This window comes from Epinephelus moara, chromosome 4 (genome assembly GCF_006386435.1).
Source record: "Epinephelus moara isolate mb chromosome 4, YSFRI_EMoa_1.0, whole genome shotgun sequence".
Taxonomy (NCBI): Eukaryota; Metazoa; Chordata; class Actinopteri; order Perciformes; family Serranidae; genus Epinephelus; species Epinephelus moara.
In genome coordinates this window covers 33,521,096-33,538,388 of record NC_065509.1, presented here as the reverse complement: position 1 = coordinate 33,538,388, position 17,293 = coordinate 33,521,096, and the positions used below count along the sequence as shown (strand labels likewise).

At 39.8% G+C, this 17,293-nt stretch overlaps 2 protein-coding genes across 7 annotated transcripts in view; one reads left to right on the top strand and one right to left on the bottom strand.

The window, feature by feature from the left end:
• Positions 1–148: 148 nt before the first annotated feature.
• Positions 149–17,293, top strand: part of LOC126389432 (uncharacterized) — a 26,466-nt gene continuing 9,321 nt past the window's right edge. For 2 of the 6 annotated variants that reach the window (XM_050043132.1, XM_050043136.1), the window contains exons 1-4: positions 190–327; positions 441–785; positions 887–1,222; positions 1,498–1,614. In XM_050043132.1, the coding sequence (XP_049899089.1) occupies positions 270–327; positions 441–785; positions 887–1,222; positions 1,498–1,614 (856 nt within the window). In that variant the 5' untranslated portion in view covers positions 190–269. Of the gene's footprint in view, positions 328–440; positions 786–886; positions 1,223–1,497; positions 1,615–3,654; positions 3,720–4,637; positions 5,754–17,293 lie in introns of those variants that run through there. The other 4 variants (XM_050043134.1, XM_050043131.1, XM_050043135.1 and 1 more) reach the window with 4 other exon arrangements.
• On the bottom strand, positions 5,752–8,200 carry LOC126389435 (uncharacterized). Its single transcript, XM_050043140.1, has 6 exons — positions 8,155–8,200; positions 7,555–7,878; positions 6,975–7,334; positions 6,684–6,812; positions 6,535–6,581; positions 5,752–6,450 (listed from the first exon to the last, which is right to left on the bottom strand). Exons 1-6 carry the CDS (start codon positions 8,195–8,197, stop codon positions 6,316–6,318), a joined length of 1,038 nt encoding a protein of 345 aa, XP_049899097.1. The 5' UTR covers positions 8,198–8,200; the 3' UTR covers positions 5,752–6,315.

The window sequence follows — 17,293 nt, the reverse complement described above, 5'->3', positions numbered from 1 at the left end:
AAAACACACCCACACGCACAATGCTGGTTATTACGGAAACAATAAATTCAGTCATGTGGTGAGAATAAAGACACTGCTTTGAAACCTTAACAACAACAACGTGTAGACGTCCCATCGAATGAAAACAGATCACAAGTTTGCTAACTGTAAGGAGGGGGAAGATCATTTTCCACAGTTCAGCCAATCACAGCGATGTCTCCTTTGTAAACCTTGATCGCCTCTTGACTAAATCTTCATTTGGGTGGGAAGACATCAGCAGTGCGAGATCAATGTACTGTACCACAATGATCGGAGGACTGGCTGCTTTGATTCTTCTTAGTACAGGGTGTAAGTGCAATTCTTAACTCAAGAGAGAAAGACGATGTCAATGACAAATACTTTACCTTTTGACTTTGTCCTCTCATGTTGTAATTCTGCTACTGTTTGTCTCTTTTCTTCAGCTCTGCTTCAAGCTGCAGAGGTTGCTCATCAGATCTCTCTGACTGTGGTTGAACTTGGTGGGAATGTTACTTTGCAGTGTCCAGTTCCTGAGAAGGATGGCAAATTCTTTTACTGGTACAAACAGTCTCTTGGATATATGGCCCAAACAGTCTTTGCTGTAGTTCAGGGTCAGTTAACAGTAAGTGAACAGTTTGACAACCCACGGTTCAAAGCAACAAAAGGAGTTGCTCAGTATCTTCTTACCATCACAAATGTCAGCAAAGAGGACGAAGCAACATATTTCTGTCACTATGGAGCGTCCTATTTATGGAGTTTCAGCGAAGGCATCTTCTTGGCTGTGAACGGTAAATATCTTTTACTTTCAGTGTTTATGCCAAGTTTTTATCTCGTACAAACAGTTTAGATCATTAAGTACTTCTGATATTTCTTTTCCTGACTCATGCAGATAGTAATCAGCAGAAATGTTTCCATGTGAAACAAAGTCCGGAGACTGAGTCAGTCCAGCCAGGCGACAGAGTGAATCTCCAGTGTTCACTTCTTTCCACGAACAAAACCAACAAAGATGAGTGTCCAGGTGAAGACAGAGTGTACTGGCTCAGATCTGGATCAGGAGAATCTCATCCAAGCATCATTTACACTGACAGAGACAAACAAGAGGAGAGAAGTTGTTTCTACAGTCTGTCCAAAACTATACAGACCTCCTCTGATACTGGGACTTACTACTGTGCTGTGGTCACATGTGGAGAGATCCTGTTTGGTGAAGGAACTAAAGTGGAAACAAGTACGTGTTTACAGTTTTATTTAAGTCAAATGTGCATCTTGTAAGAATTCATTTACTCTGATTAAATTATGTTAATGTATAATGTATGTAACGTATAATGATTATGAGTCTGTTAGTTTCTTTTCTTACTGTATCACATTACATTTACAGACCAAATACTTCTGACTAAATAGTAAATTGAACATTGACTTACCAGTTGTGCCTGCTGACAAATGCCACTGTGCCACTGACTCTCAAAAGCCTCTTATTAAATAATGCTTAATGCTTTGATTCAGGATCAGAACTTGAACCAGTTGTCCTTGCTCTTGGAGTCCTGTTGGCCTGCTGTGTGACTGTGATTGTCGTCGTTATCTTCTACGGAAATCGAAGGAAAGTTTGCGAACACTGCAAAGGTAGGGTCACCATTTTTAACTTTCAGGTCAGTGAAAACTTTTTGAGGAGCAGCCAGGGGTTATAGTGGGCTGAAACAATCCCGATACGTCACTGTCTGCTGGGGTTTATGTAAAGGGACATGATAAGTGCTGCCAGACACTGCGAGTATGCAGTATTCTTCAGTGTTGCTTTATCTTGCGTGGGCTACAGGTAGCCTTCTGCAGATGTCAGAACACTCGCAATTTGTTCACTACTTAAGTTTCATGCTATTAACTGATCAAACAAGTTATCAAATAACTAGACTTACAGCATCACAGTTGTATGCCTCCACAAGCCAGTCAAGTTGCAGTTACAGTTTACATCCATGTCTGTGAAAACATGAATGCCTCGCACACATCTTCCCCATGGCGGCAAAGACGATACAATCAGCACAGTTTCAAGGTGGACACCCAAGATTAGTGTCACCAATTCAGTATCTGACCAAATGTTTCCCCTTCTGTTGCTGAGTTATGACGCTGAACGATGACCATGTTTTTCCAGGACATCATGATGTCACAGTGAAGTTGACCTTTGACCACTAAAATCTAATCAGTTCATTGCTGAGATCAAATTAACATTTGTGCCAAATTTGAAAAAAAATTCCCTCTAAGTGTTCTTGAGAGTGTTTACAAGAATGATACAGACAAGGTCATGGTGACCTTGACCTTTGACCACTAAAATCTAACCAGCTCATCAGTGAGTCCAAGTTGACGTTTGTGCCAAATTTGAAAAAAAAAAAAAACCTCCCTTGAAGTGTTCTTGAGATATTGTATTCATAAGAATGATACAGACAAGGTCACAGTGACCTTGACCTTTGACCACTGAAATCTGTTCATCTTCTTGTCCAAAAGGAAGTTTGTGCAAAATTCCCTCAGGGCGTTCATGAGAATGGGATGGACGGGCGGACTGACCACCTGAGAACATAATGCCTCTAGCCACGGCTGACAGCATTGCGGAGGCATAAAAAAGCACTGCTTCATTAGCAGGAAACTAGCAGTGCTCTGAAGGCTAACTCGTTAGTAACCCGTGCTCCTCCCCTGCCAGCCTGCACTGACATTAGAGGAGCGTTAACAAGTGCAGCAACTCCTCTGATGGACTTAAGTTTTATTTTGGGCATCATATGCCATCAAACGGGGGAATGTGACATGGAAATATGTCAAAATGCAAAACTGTCATTCAAAAAGCAGCGATAACAATGTAACGTTAGCTAGCTAGCTACTAGTGATTTCTTTTGTCATGCTTGTTATAAAGAAAAGGGCCATAATTCATTGAAACAACATTAAATTAAGATAATGTGACGGCTATCGTATTTTTAGGTCTTCATTAACAAAGCAAAAACAACAATTGTGGGCTTCTTTTGTTGCTCTTGCAGCCATCTTGATGATTATTTTTCTTCACACCAAGTTTGGAGTGAGTCTCTGAAAAACCTCCATTTGGAGGTCCATGTAGCTCTAACACTTCGCCCTACCCCTCTATCCCAACAAGAATCAGGACATTCCCCAAGATGTGAATGCACAAAATGAAGGGGTAAGGGGTAAACTGGGATTGGGCCTAATACTGTGTATGGAGTGGTATTCTATTTAAAAGAAACCAACCTATTGGAACAGTCGGTTCAGTCTCTTCTACTGGTAAGACGGTGGTTTGATTTTTCTTCTCATAGTGTTATTATAAACCTGAGGTCACTACACTGTACGGGATGTTTTTGAATTTAAACAATATTTTGCAAACTGGCTGGTAACTTTAATTGTCCTTCTGAGTTATGTCCCACCATAATATCCTGTGGCAGCAGGAAATATTGAACATTTAATTTCAGAGTGATTTTCCAGATGCCCTCAAGCAAAGTGCTGCAGCCGACTGCTGAGAGCTCTGGTGGAGTTAATCAGTGTTTATCACTATAACACTGAAGCTGTATTAAGCGCAGTACATGAGTCAATGTGTTTATCTGGAAAGACTTAAACTGAAAATGTGATTTAAGACAAAAATTTCACTGAATGATTTTATTTTAAAAAATTTTTTAACAGAGGCGATGAGTGCTTCCCATCATCTTGGACATGACAGATTAACTGTGGATCAATCTAGTCATCTGGTAAATATGTGACAGTGTGTTGTCCTGTGTGGGCATGTGATGTTTTGCTGCTCTTATCTTACTACATAATGACGAAAACTCTGTCTGTGGGTGTGTTTGTGTGTCTGTTCCATGTTTTTCTCCTCAATGACTTGGTCAATCCATGTGAAATTTGGCACAGTGGTAGAGGGTCATAGGAGGATGCGAATTAAGCAATATTACATCAATTGGCCAAAGGGGGGCGCTATAGCAACCGATTGAAATTGCAAACTTTGAATGGGCATATCTCATGCCCCGTATGTCGTAGAGACATGAAACTTTGCAGAGATGCCTCTCCTCATGAGGAACAAATCTGCCTCAAGAACCCATAACTTGAGGTTATATAGATTTTCCGCCATTTTGAATTTTTTGAAAAACACTTAAAATCGATCTCTTCCTAGGAAGTTTGACCGATCTGCACGAAACTCGGTGAACATAATCTAGGGACCAATATCTAAAGTTCCCTCTTGGCAAAAGTTGGAAAACTTACTAAAACTGAGCTTCTATAAGGCAATGAATATTGTAGAGGGCGTGACTCATCACATAAAGGTGTATAACATCTCAAGGGTTTCACCCATCACCACGCAACTTTGTAGGCATATGACCACACATAATCTGAGGGGACCCCTCCATTATTGACCCAATCAAACAAAATGGGGGCGCCAGAGAGCTAATCTCTTATCTAAGCCTAACCGCCACATCGATTTTTACTAAACTTTCTGCGGAAATTGAACTCTAATTGGCAACTGGGAGCACCACCAAGACATACATGTAACAGTGGTGACTGTGAAATTATATTAATTGAAGAAAGTATGTGAACCTCACTTGTTTATATGTTACAACTCTAATCTCTGAAATATTTGTCATTAACACACAAATATATTATTACATTTTATGCAGGATGGTGAAGAAGAGGCCGTGAACTATGCAGCACTGGAGTTTTCTATAAGGAAAGTGAAAAGAGGAAAGAGGAAGATCGAAAACACACCAGTGTGTGTACTCTTTTGTAAAAGCAGATGACCACAACCACCAACACCCCTCTCTGTAGACAAATCCGATGGCTGCTTTGTGTGTTCTGTGCTGCTATTACTGCAGTGGCAAATTGTAGTGACTCTGTGTCTGCTGCTGCCTGCTAACAGCCACCATGTTAGCTGGTGACTTTCAGCAGAATGTGTCTGTGGTTGCACGAAGTAACTTGCGTAAATGGTTGGCATAGATAATGAACACAGATGAGTATGTACTGAAAACTGATTAATGTAAGATTCTAATTATGAGTACACCTACATGTTGTCAACAGCTGCTACTATGAGCAACCACAACGTATTTGGATGAGACACCAGTTAGCATGGTCACTTGTTACACCGAAACATCGGACACCATTGTACAGATCTGTTTGTGATGTCAACAGAATGATGTTACCTTTGTGGTCGTTGCCCGACTTAGAGTGACTAATGATGTTTTTCACACTAACGTCACAGTTAGCTGACTGCATTAATTTATTATGTGGGACCACCGCAGCTCCGAGACAGTGTCTTAGCCCATTTATGTTAGCTCAGTAAGCAGAGTTTTTCCCAAGGTTTTCCACTAGTGTTGGAGCAGCTGAGAGCATATATACTGATCTTCAGCTCAGTTCACACATAGCTTTTTATTCCCAACTGCCACCCATCCATATAAACATGTATAAGTTTTGCACTCAGCAGATTTTGTGGGACATCATCAGATTTTCAGTTGCTTTGTTAATGTGTTGCCACAGTTCACATATGTGCCTGTATTTTAGCAAGAGACCATCATTCCATGTCTGTGGACTTCTGTTTGCTTCTGTTGTTTTGTTGACACAAGAATATGGCATAAGATATTTATGTCGTCTTTTCATATGGAGTGACTGCATCTTCATTCATCAAAAATACGACAGTATACCTGTAAAGTTGTTAAGGTTAGAAACTTGATAAATTCTGTTTGTGTCTTTTGGATTGATTTCAGTGATTCTTGATGACCAACACAGATTGATGTTCGAAAGCAGTGTGTTTTATTTATTGACATAGTTTAACAGAGTTACAAATCAGGTTCAAGAGTAGTTACACAAGCACAACAACAAAACTAAACAAAAACAGATCTGATCCACCTAATATATCTGTGCCAACACTGATCCATTGGAAAATTCCATATTTACAGTTACTCCCACTTTGAGAAAAAAACTTATTTGAGTAATGTCCATGTTAACTGACACCTACAGTAGTTTCTTTCTTTAGGGCCAGTGTCCACATGGCCACATTCACTCCCAGCATTTTTTATTTATTTTTTTTAAATGATGTGCTGCCGGATGCGCAGCTTTTTCTGAAGGTGGGGTCTCAAAAAATGGGCTACACACGGACACCCACATAGGCATCTGGCAGACCCTCACGGACATGGTTGAATGGTGACATTTACCTTATCAAAGTGGACTAAAGCGGGCCCTTGCAGACACCTGCATGCACATCATTACCTAATAGCCACATATAAAAAATCCTTCAGCTCATAACAGACTGACATTAATCAGATCACACAGTACCAGCTGATGGCAAACAGACCTGTGACCTCACTAATCCAACCCAAAAGCCTTGACAGCAGCGTAGATCCTCTGTCTCTCTGCTGCTCTTGAATCCTTTATTGCACCACTGCCAGTTTTCATCACGGTGAAGACGACAGCAGAATAAACCTGTGTGTCCTCATCTCTCTGAGGAAATACATGACAAAGTTAAAAAAAAGACCTACAACTGTTTCAATAAGGTTGATCCTACTGAACCGTTACATTCTTTACCTGTTGACTTTTCTGACCACGAAGGTTTCTCTGCATGGCAACAGCATCTGAAATGATTAAATAGAAAACATATAGATAATAATAAAACCAGATGCAGTAGTTTTTATACAGTATTGTTGGATAGAGAGCTAACTAATAACTTCTATTACCGTCGTCACAATCAGACGTGTTTTTCTTGATGGTGTAAATGAGGACAGCAATGACAGTCAGACTTATAGCCAAGACAGCACACAGCAGAAAAATAAGTGCATCTGCATTCTGTGAGCACGTACTGGTTCCTGAAACATCAAAAGGAAATATAATGTGTTAAATTCAAGGGTGTTTAATGTCACCTCCTACTAAAACAATTTTGCTAGTTAAATGATAAAAAAAAGGCTCATTTAACAGTCTGGCACTCAAAGGAGCAAATTTCTTAATAAACAAAACAATGACACAGTTACCTTCAATTTCCACTTTAGTTCCATCTCCAAATAATATCTGTCCACATGTGGCCACAGCACAGTAGTAAGTCCCAGCATCAGAGGAGCTGACGTTCTTAGAGAAGCGATAAACACAACTCTTCTGAGTGTCAGAGTTCCTGTCACATTCATCACGTCTATTTCCATCAGTGTAGGTGATGTCTGGATGAGATTTATCTGATCCGGCTCTGAACCAGAACACACTGTGATCTCCTGGACACATTTTATTCTCAGAGTCAGAGAGGACTGAACACTGGAGAGACATCGAGGCTCCTGGACGGACTGGATCAGATTCTGTCGGCCACTGAACAACAGCATAGTTTGATGTCCTCTGAGTGTTTCCTGTGTGATACAAAACCATGTTAAAAGTTTGGCATCTCCACACATGCTTTGACATACTTAAAAGGATTTAAGATTAGTTAAAAGTTAAAATGCAAAGTAAGCATTACATACAATAATCTAAAATGATTCTCTGCAGAAATTGTTGATAAATATTAACATAGTGCAGCTTTAAGTGGTTAAAGTGATTCCAAACATTGCCATAAACAGATCACATAATTACCTTTTAATGACAAATAGGTGCCACTCCAGGTAATCTCAGTCCACTCCATGACTGCGCAGTGATACATTCCCTCATCTTTTTGAATCATCCTCAAAATGGTCAGCCTGCTGATTTTGTTAGAAATGTTTACATCCAGTCTTGAGGCAGAAAACTCTGGTCCATACACAGGGTTTCCATGTTTCTGCAGTCTCACAATTAATTTCAGAGTCTCCCCTGCACTCTGCTTGTACCAGTGGAGTTTATCTCTAAACTCATCATTAGGCCAATCACACGTTAAAGTCACAGGTTCACCAAGTTGAACTGTGGTCACAGGAACCAGCGCATCTGGATTAAATGAAAATAACATCATGCCGGAGGACTACAGTTGAAAATTAGCCTTTGGCTAACACCAGGACATTTACAGCAATGTTCATTAATGTGCAATGTCCTCAAAAAAAAAAAAAAATAAATAAATAAATACAACACATGAAACAACAAAGGAGAATTTGTGCATAATGTAAAAAAATGGAGGCTAAAAGGAAATCACATGAACAACCATACATCTAGTTTGCATGCAGATACTCAGATTAGAAAATATTTAGTTATCGTTAGCACACTTACATCCTCGATGAAGAACAAGCAGTGTAACCCATAACAGGATCATCTTGACACTGTCTGTTAACATGAGACTTGTTGGTTTTTTACTGAGTAAAAGGAGGTGATGTCAACTGTCAAATGCATCTGATTGGTTGTCGCAGAATCTAGATTCAAAGTTCATTTCCTGCCACACTGGTTCTATCCTGGTCTGTGTGAATGGTGTTACCTTCTCATCCATTCACTAGACTATGAGATGTCTATAACTATGTCTAAACTTGGAGTGTTTTTCAGGTACCAATTCTTGTAAATACAGTAGGCTATATCCCACTGCTGTTATTACTAAATCATAAATGCTACGTCACTTCTAGTGTCATGACCTGGCTCAAAGCCATGACAAAAACGAGGAGACGTATGGTTTTAAAGTAAAATGAAATGATTTTATTACAAACAATATAAAATTAGGTAATTGGCAACATAATCAAATTCTAACTGAACTAACAAATAAACTAACTAAACCACAACATAATGTGCCGAGGAATCGCGGGCGCAGTGATGCAGCCACGCCAGGTAGGTCACGGAGCAGAGCAGAGAAGAGAAGAGAAGAGACCAATGAGAGGAGCAGTGCCAGCTCTTATACACCTGTGGACTGGCCAGGTCCACCCAGGTGTGGCAAGCCCCACCTATGAGCTGCAGGGAAAGACAAGACAACACAAAAGAGGGAACACAGAACACAACAGCAGGCCCTAGAGGCAGGAGGCCGTCACACTAGTTCACTGACAGATACCACTTCACACACAGACACAAAAAAAAACTAACGCTGTGTCCCAAATTGCATACTATGCATTACATGCTCAATATGTGTTCTACTATTAAGTACTTTTGTGTACATAAACAGTAGTACGTATATTTTTAGACGCACTAAGCTGTAATTATCACAGCATTTCCCAAGAGCCTCCTTGCTTCCTTGCAACATCATGTCACAGGCAGCGAGACATCGAGGCTCCTGGACGGACTGGATCAGATACTGTCGGCCACTGAACAACAGCATAGTTTGATGTCCTCTGAGTGTTTCCTGTGTGATACAGAACTGTGTTAAAGATTTGGCATCTCCACACATGCTTTGACATATAACCTTTTAATAACAAATAGGTGCCGGTTCAGGTAATCTCAGTCCACTCCATGACTGCACAGTGATACATTCCCTCATCTTCTTGAATCGTCCTCCAACTGCTCAGATTGCTAATACTCTTATAAACTTTTACATCCAATCTCACGGCAGAAAACTCTGGTCCATACACAGGGTTTACATGTTTACACAGTCTCACAATTAATTTCAGAGTCTCCCCTGCACTCTGCTTGTACCAGTGGAGTTTATCTCTAAACTCGTCATTAGGCCAATCACACGTTAAAGTCGCAGGTTCACCAAGTTGAACTGTGGTCACTGGAACCAGTGTATCTGGATTAAATGAAAATACAACGCATGAAACACTAAATGACAATTAGTATATGATGCAGAAAGGTAATAACATGAGCAACCATACATCTAGTTTGCATGCAGACACTCAAATGAGAAAATATGTAGTTATGACTACACAGCACACTCATATCCTTGATGAAGAACAAGCAGTGTAACCCATAACAGGATCATCTTGACACTGTCTGTGATTTGGAAACTTGCTGGTATTTCAGTGGGTTAAGGAGGTGATGTCACATGATCACAATACTGTATGTCACACTGTCAAATGCATCTGATTGGTTATCACAGAACTTAGACTTAAAGTGCATTTCCTGCCACACTGGTCTTAGAGTGAACGTTTTGTTTCAGGGGAGATTTTGTGTTGATGGAATCTATTTCTGTGTGAAGAACCCTTTTGTTTGTATGTGGTAATAACGGTTGACATGGTGTCTGTAGCTGCTTGCTGCTGGAGAGATAGAACTTCTCCTGCATTAATCAGACAGTGGGCCCCTGGGCACAGATAGGAACATACAGTAGGAGCAAGACACAGACGGGTAATATCTGGTAAAGTTTAGCCTCTTTTTGTGTCATTGTTTTGCATCTTTATGTTGTCATAATGAATCTTTTTGTGGTTTTATATCCCTTTGTAGTTGTTTGTGCCTTTTAGAGGTAATTTTGTATCTGTTGTGGTCATTATGTATCTGTCTTGGGTCAGTTTGTGTAAAATTCAGTGGCATTTTGCAGGTGAGGGCCAGGGGTCCACCCTTACACTTTGGGCCCCTCGGCCTGTGCCCTGTAGGCCCGTTCAGTAATTTCTGCATGGTGAGACAGTGTGCAGAGTGAAGAACAGCACACAATTCTACTAAGAAGCAAACTATAATGCTTCATATTACACCAAAATCTAATCTGGCATCCCATCCTCTCTGATAGTTTCTGCTAGTTTAAGAAAGAACACAATACAGTTATAGAATTATAGAAATTAAGAGATGCAAAAATCTTTCACCATCCTTTCCTACAGTAAAGCTGATGACCTTAAAATTTCCGGGTCCTGACAACAGCAGAATCTCACTGGACAATGCTAACATAGTCATTGTGAATGATAACATGTTTACCACCATCACCATTGGGTGTTTCAGCATGCCAACATTTTATAAGCTGAGAGCGATGTCAATAGTCTGGCAGCTTTTTGGCTTATTACCTCTGCCAAGGAGGTTATGTTTTCGCCGGCGTTGGCCTGTTTGTTTGTTTGTCTGCAAACTAACTCAAAAAGTTATGAACAGATTTTGAAATGAGGAGACAAAGAGAGTGGGGGGACGACATGCAGCAAACGGTTGCAAGCCAGAGTCGAACTCGCGACCGCTGCAGCGAGGCATCACCTCAATACATGGGGCGCCGGCACTATCCACTAAGCTACCGACGCCCCAATATTGTTGTAATTCTAAAGTTGAAATTAATGTTCTGTGTTGGAAAAAAAGAAAGTGAAAAACACAAAAAAACATTATATTTTGTGTTGGTACAAAATAAAAATAAATAAATACACCACAGTGTCTCCATGGTGAAGGCATATATAACCTAATAATGATAGTGATGCAAATAACCTAACTGTGATGCAGGCTGCAAAATCTGATGCAGAGGGGGAGGGAATATCACCTACTTGGCGGAGGTGTGCACTCTCTGAGTGCTTTTCTAGTTTAATTACAATTTATCCTGTGGGGAAAGTGACTGTGTGGACCAATTTTCATGGCAATCTGTTCGTCCCCAAGACATTTCACACAACATCATAAGCGTTAACCTGCTGGTTGCACTAAATGAAAAGTCAGATTATCACCAGATTTATTCACATACATCTCCTGGGGACCATGAATGTCATGATATTTCAATCTGCATGCTGATTAGCTTGTTATTGTCTTTGGTGGCATCTGTTTTTGCCCTGACTGAATTAACTGCGATCTGTGACCCTTATTGGTGGAGTTCTGGATCTCGCCATGCCACCCCCAACCTACGCTGCTTGTGGTAGGTTTTGTAGGAAGTGGAAGGACACTCCAGAGCCTGTTTACATCCAAAAACTGCACACTCTACCATGTTTGTTGTCAAAACTTTTGCTATGCTAATGCTAACTATGCTCTCTGGACTGACAAGTCTGCTCTGCACTGGATGTTTCAGGTTTCTTTGTTGGTGTCGCGTCAGAGTCTGTTCACATGTCAATATGTGTTTCCTTTATTAGACAGAGATGGACTTTCTTATTAGTGACGTACCTAATCCACCTTCAATAGAGGAATGTGAAAACACCTCTCTAGCAACACGTTTCACAGATACAAGTGCTTCTAGTGCTTCTACACTGGCCCAGTGTGTAAAAAAACATGCAGTGCAAATCCATATATGCTGTACTTCTAGAAAAGGGTTTGGAACCACATGCAGATAGTTAAATAAATCAAAGAGGAGTTCATTATAGATGTGGATGTTTATTTATTAAAAATGACACAAGGCATGTTCACGTTTTGAACTGCAGCGATGCAAAGCTGAGAAACTGGGGAAGAAGTTTATCACCTTATATGGTATCACAGAGAAAAGAGACAGAGTTGACTCTTCTCTCGACTCTTTCATGATGAATCTTTCAAAAAGTCACGTTAGGCAGATGCATCACCACCTCTTTAAAAAATGTAATAATAAACTGCAGAAAAACTGAAACAAAATTATTAGATATGGGATTCACAGTGATACAGGCTGTCAACAAAAGCTTAGTTATTAAATGTGGTTATTTTTGCATCATATTAAGGCAAAAACATTAAATATTTGCACATAATTTGGACAGTATATACGTATAATGCATAATATAATGCATAGTTTATCAAAAATATATTATACTATACTACTACTTGAAGACATGATATATAACATTATACTATGTAATACATCATGTCTTCAATGAAATGCAGAAACCAGTGCTGCTAAAGCAAAAAAATTACATTAGCCTCATTTAGCAAATTCATCGTTTAGATTAATCATATATCATAAAAGCCCTGACATCAGTGTAGAGGGTCTCTTCTTGTCTTTGATTTCTTCTCCCTCCTCTGCCAGCTTTCCTCCTGGTAAAGTCTCTTCTTGTCTTTGATTTCTTCTCCCTCCTCTGCCAGCTTTCCTCCTGGTAAAGTCTGGTGTACAATAAACCAAAGACTCCTCATTTCCCTGAGGAAACAAGTGCAAAATTAAAGATGAAAGCAGATTTTAATATGTATACATGTCAATAAATAAACATTACTAACAACATTTCTGGCTACACCTTTAAAATCCTCACCTGCTGACTTTTCTGATCACAACTGGCTGTCGCAGCATTTGTTTGCAGAGTGGCAGCAGCTGTATTATTAAAAAAGAGAAATAAGAGATCATAAAAAAATAACGGATTTAACTTCACTGAAGATGAATGACACTGCAGGTTGATTTGAACACAGCAGAAATGTGAATTGAATTATATAAACTTCGGTTTGATAGATGAATGTATGAGTAATGTCTTTCACCGTTGGAACAATGGCAGAATTTTGTCCTGATGGCATGAACAAGGACGGCTATAACAATCAGACTTAAAGCCAAAGCAGCACACACCAGAAACATAATTGTATTCTGTGAATCACAGCGGCTGATATCTGAAACATTAAAGAAACAATTAAAGTTAAGAAATCGTAGGAAATACTTTGTTAATAGATAATGATAATCTAACTATAAGATAGAAACAGGGTGCACTTACCTTCAAAGTCCAGTTTTGTTCCATTTCCAAATAATATCTCTCCACATGTGGCCACAGCACAGTAATAAGTCCCGGCACCAGAGGAGCTGACGTCCTTAGAGAAGCTGTAGACACATTTCTGCAGAGAGTGAGCTTCAGGACTCTTCTCACATCCATCACTACTGTTTACTTGGGCATAAATGAAACTGGGATGAGATTCATTTGATGCGGCTCTGAACCAATAAACTCTGTGTTCTTCTGGACATGTTTTCTTCTCAGAGTCAGAGAGGACTGAACACTGCAGAGTCACTGAGTCTCCTGGACGGACTGGATCAGATAGAAAGTCTTGAGTGATGGCAGTGATATCAGGTTCTGGTCCTGGGGATGAAAAATAGTAACATAGCTGTTATAAATTATGCATTTTTCTGTAACTCGGAAGGCATCTGGAGATTCTGTTGCAGTTTTTGCTGTTTTTACCTTTGATTCTCAGAAATGTTCCTCTCAAAAACGTCATTTTGCTTTTTTTCACGTTCATACAGTAGTAGACTGCAGTATCTCTTAACTGTGTTTCAGTAATATGCAGAACAAAAGTTCCAGGCTCTTGTTTTGCTGTAATGCGACGGGTCTCCACATCAACTCCTAAATCAGCAGCAATTGTTCCTCCTAAAATTTCAGGAAAGGTTCCAGAAACAAGCCTGATCCAAAAAAAGTATGATGCACTCAATCTGTTGCGGGGGCATGTTAGAGTCACACTTTGTCCCGCACCAACAGTCTTTGTCTCAAAGATGTGATCGTCTGTGCATCCTGAAGATAAAACAAAACCAGAGCAATGATAAACAAGAGACACATTTACAGCATAAAGATGACAAAATATATTTTAAATATATATCCTGAGTAAATGTGACTTTAATACTTACGTCCAATATTGAGCACGAGCAGAAGATAAAATAGGATCAGCATTTTCTGTTCTTCCTACAGAGAGACTGCAGTTAAATTAGTTCGTATCAAAAGATGATTCGCTTTAATGTAGTCATATCAAGTGGGAGGGAACATTTCAGAGCAATCTGATTGGCCTCTTGCTATGTTGGCGCTTTACTGTATAACCACAGTGGTGATGAAGTCAACCATCTTTCCATGATGAAACAAACCCAACAGCACACCTCTGTTTCATGTGTCTGTCTTCAGGTTTCTATAACTGACACTGAGAGTAAACACAAATTAATGTCTTTGTCTTTAAAACTTAACTTTCTCAGTTTGCAATGCAGGATTCCTGTCATAAATCTGTTGTCTCTGAGCCCACTGAGGGACCAGGACCAGGTTTAATTACTGCCACTTATGTTGTATATGTGTTAGCATTTAAAGATAAACTATGGAGGACTGTCGGTTACTGTTTCTAAACACGCTCACGTGTAAAAGTAAAACTAAAAGCCAACTCCAGATTCTCTCTTGTTTGTTTTTTTGTCTCGTTGTATTTTTGTTTTGTTTTTCAGCACTGTGTCTCTTGGATGTCTGCTGCTGACGGTCTAGCACCTGGTTGCTACATGTTATAAAGCCCCGACCTGACCTGAGCTCTGTGGGGATACACACCTGTAANAATATAAAATCATACACAGACAAAAGGGTTACACAAAAATCAGCTACTACTTCTGCCGTGCGACACTAGCACCTGGTTGCTACATGTTATAAAGCCCCGACCTGACCTGAGCTCTGTGGGGATACACACCTGTAAACGTAATGAACACAGAAAATGAATACAAAATAAGAAAACACAGGCAGAGGGCAGAGTCTCTGCAAGTTAAAACATCACCACACACTTCTAGTAGGTCACAAGTGATGATTGAGAGGGATTACTGCTGTATGAGTCTACACATAAACCCTCCACAGGCTGCCTTAAACAAACTGAAGATTTACAATCAACTTTTTTTTTATCAAAAGCTTTTTTAAAAAGGGCACTGATACCACTGTCTTTAATGCATGACATGTAATTTGCCTGTCAGTATAGGCCTGTGTCTACAGGCTTATTCAATCCAGCCGTTTGCCACAGTGACAAAGACAGAGGAGCCATCTTAAATACTGAGCAAGCCAGCCAACTGAGATGCTCCACATCATCAGTGATGACCCGCCCACTCGGCCTGTCAGTCACATCAGCAGGAAGAGCACAGCATACAGAGGAGGGCTGTTAAACCATCCATCCTCTATATTCACTTCACTTCTTTTCAGAGAGCTGCTGACAGACAGCAGCAGAGCGACACTCTCACAGTATCACAGGAACATTCACCTGGAGCTGATTTAGAGTTTCTGACCTACATGTTTTTATCTGAGGGAGAGAAGCCATGTGACCCTGGGAGAAAACCACTAATGAGATACACCAGTGATAAACAAGGTGATTAACATGTGTAAAACAAACCATAATGTATGGTTGACACCGTCACTACACACGTGTAAAATAATCCTGTGTCAACAAACTGTATGGATGACACCGTCACTGTAACATTAACAGAATATTCTGCAGTCCAGTACAAAGAGAAAGACAGGAAGCCCATCTATCTATAGGGCCAAAGCTGCTGAAACATTTGTCAGACCAGCAGGTTGTGGTTTGTGGCTTTGATCGGGGTCAACATATTGTTGACAACAAGCCAAAACACACTCTGTACTTTCACACACAAACACACATTTATAGTCACCACTGACAGATAAATGATGCATGGAAACTTCAGCATTGTTGTGGTCGGGCTTCAAACTAAGGTGTCAGTACAAAGAGGCTGTTCTACCTTTCTCACTCTGTGTTTCAGCCTCAGGACGCTGGGCTTTACTGCTGCTGTCAAAAGGAAAGTGGAATAATATCCAACAGTGTTCATAAAGCAACAACTTACAGGAGGAGGTAAAGGGTTCAGGAAGGTTGGACACAGGAGTGTTTCTAGGATCCGCCCCCAAGATTACTCTGTTACCTTTTTTTATGCACTGTAGCATCTTTTTTTTTTTACCCCTGAAAAGTGAAAAATTGTATTTACAGATTAAGTATGAATTGTGATGTTAACAATGTTTGTAATTAGTATTGAGTAGAAATAGAACTGAACTGCTGTCATTAAAATGTAGAGAATTTAGAGGTACTTGTACCATTTTATGCTCCTTTATATTTATACTTCTCTACATTGTACTTTTTTACTCGACTACATTTATTTGTCTGCTTTAGTTATTTTGAAGACTTAGATTATGTAAAATATGATCAACTAATAAATGATGATGTATAATTAGAGATTATTCCACCCAGCAGTATATAAAGCATTTAAAATGAGCTCCGCCTTCACCAGCTGCAACATTAAAGTGATCAATCACACAAAATGAGCTGCTTGAAAGACAAAGAGGACCCAAAACTTGTGTTTTTTGATCACACATATTTGTTTTTTTTATTTATTTTTTTTTAGGCCTTTTCTAATGATTTAAAAATATATATACAGCCTATTTAGATCTGGGCTATTTATAAAACATTCAGGGCTGAAGCCAGGCCTAACAATGCCTCTGGTTGGAGACACACACACACACACACACACACACACACACACACACACACACATACACACACACACACACTTTTTTTCTGTTGAACCTCTCAGTGGTTTGGTGCTTTTCATTGGTGGTAGCTGTCAGAAGAAGGAGGTGTTAATCACTCACTGGTCCCACCCTGGTGTTTTTGTCAAGAGCAGAGTTTGAACTGGGATCTTTACTTTGCCTGATTATTGACTCAGAGGTTTACTCACTAAAGTCTGTTCCAGTGTTCATCACTTGGCTCAGTGATGGACTTACAGCCTGTCCACATTAATGGTGAATGAATCAATATATTAACATTTAAAATTCAATCAAAAACAAGCTTAAGCTCATCAGCCACAGTTTCAGATGCTTTTGGTTGCATTTTAAAAACACAAAACAAAGGGACATGATTTGTTCTTTAAAGGAGCACAATAACATACACGTAAAAGTAAATCAAT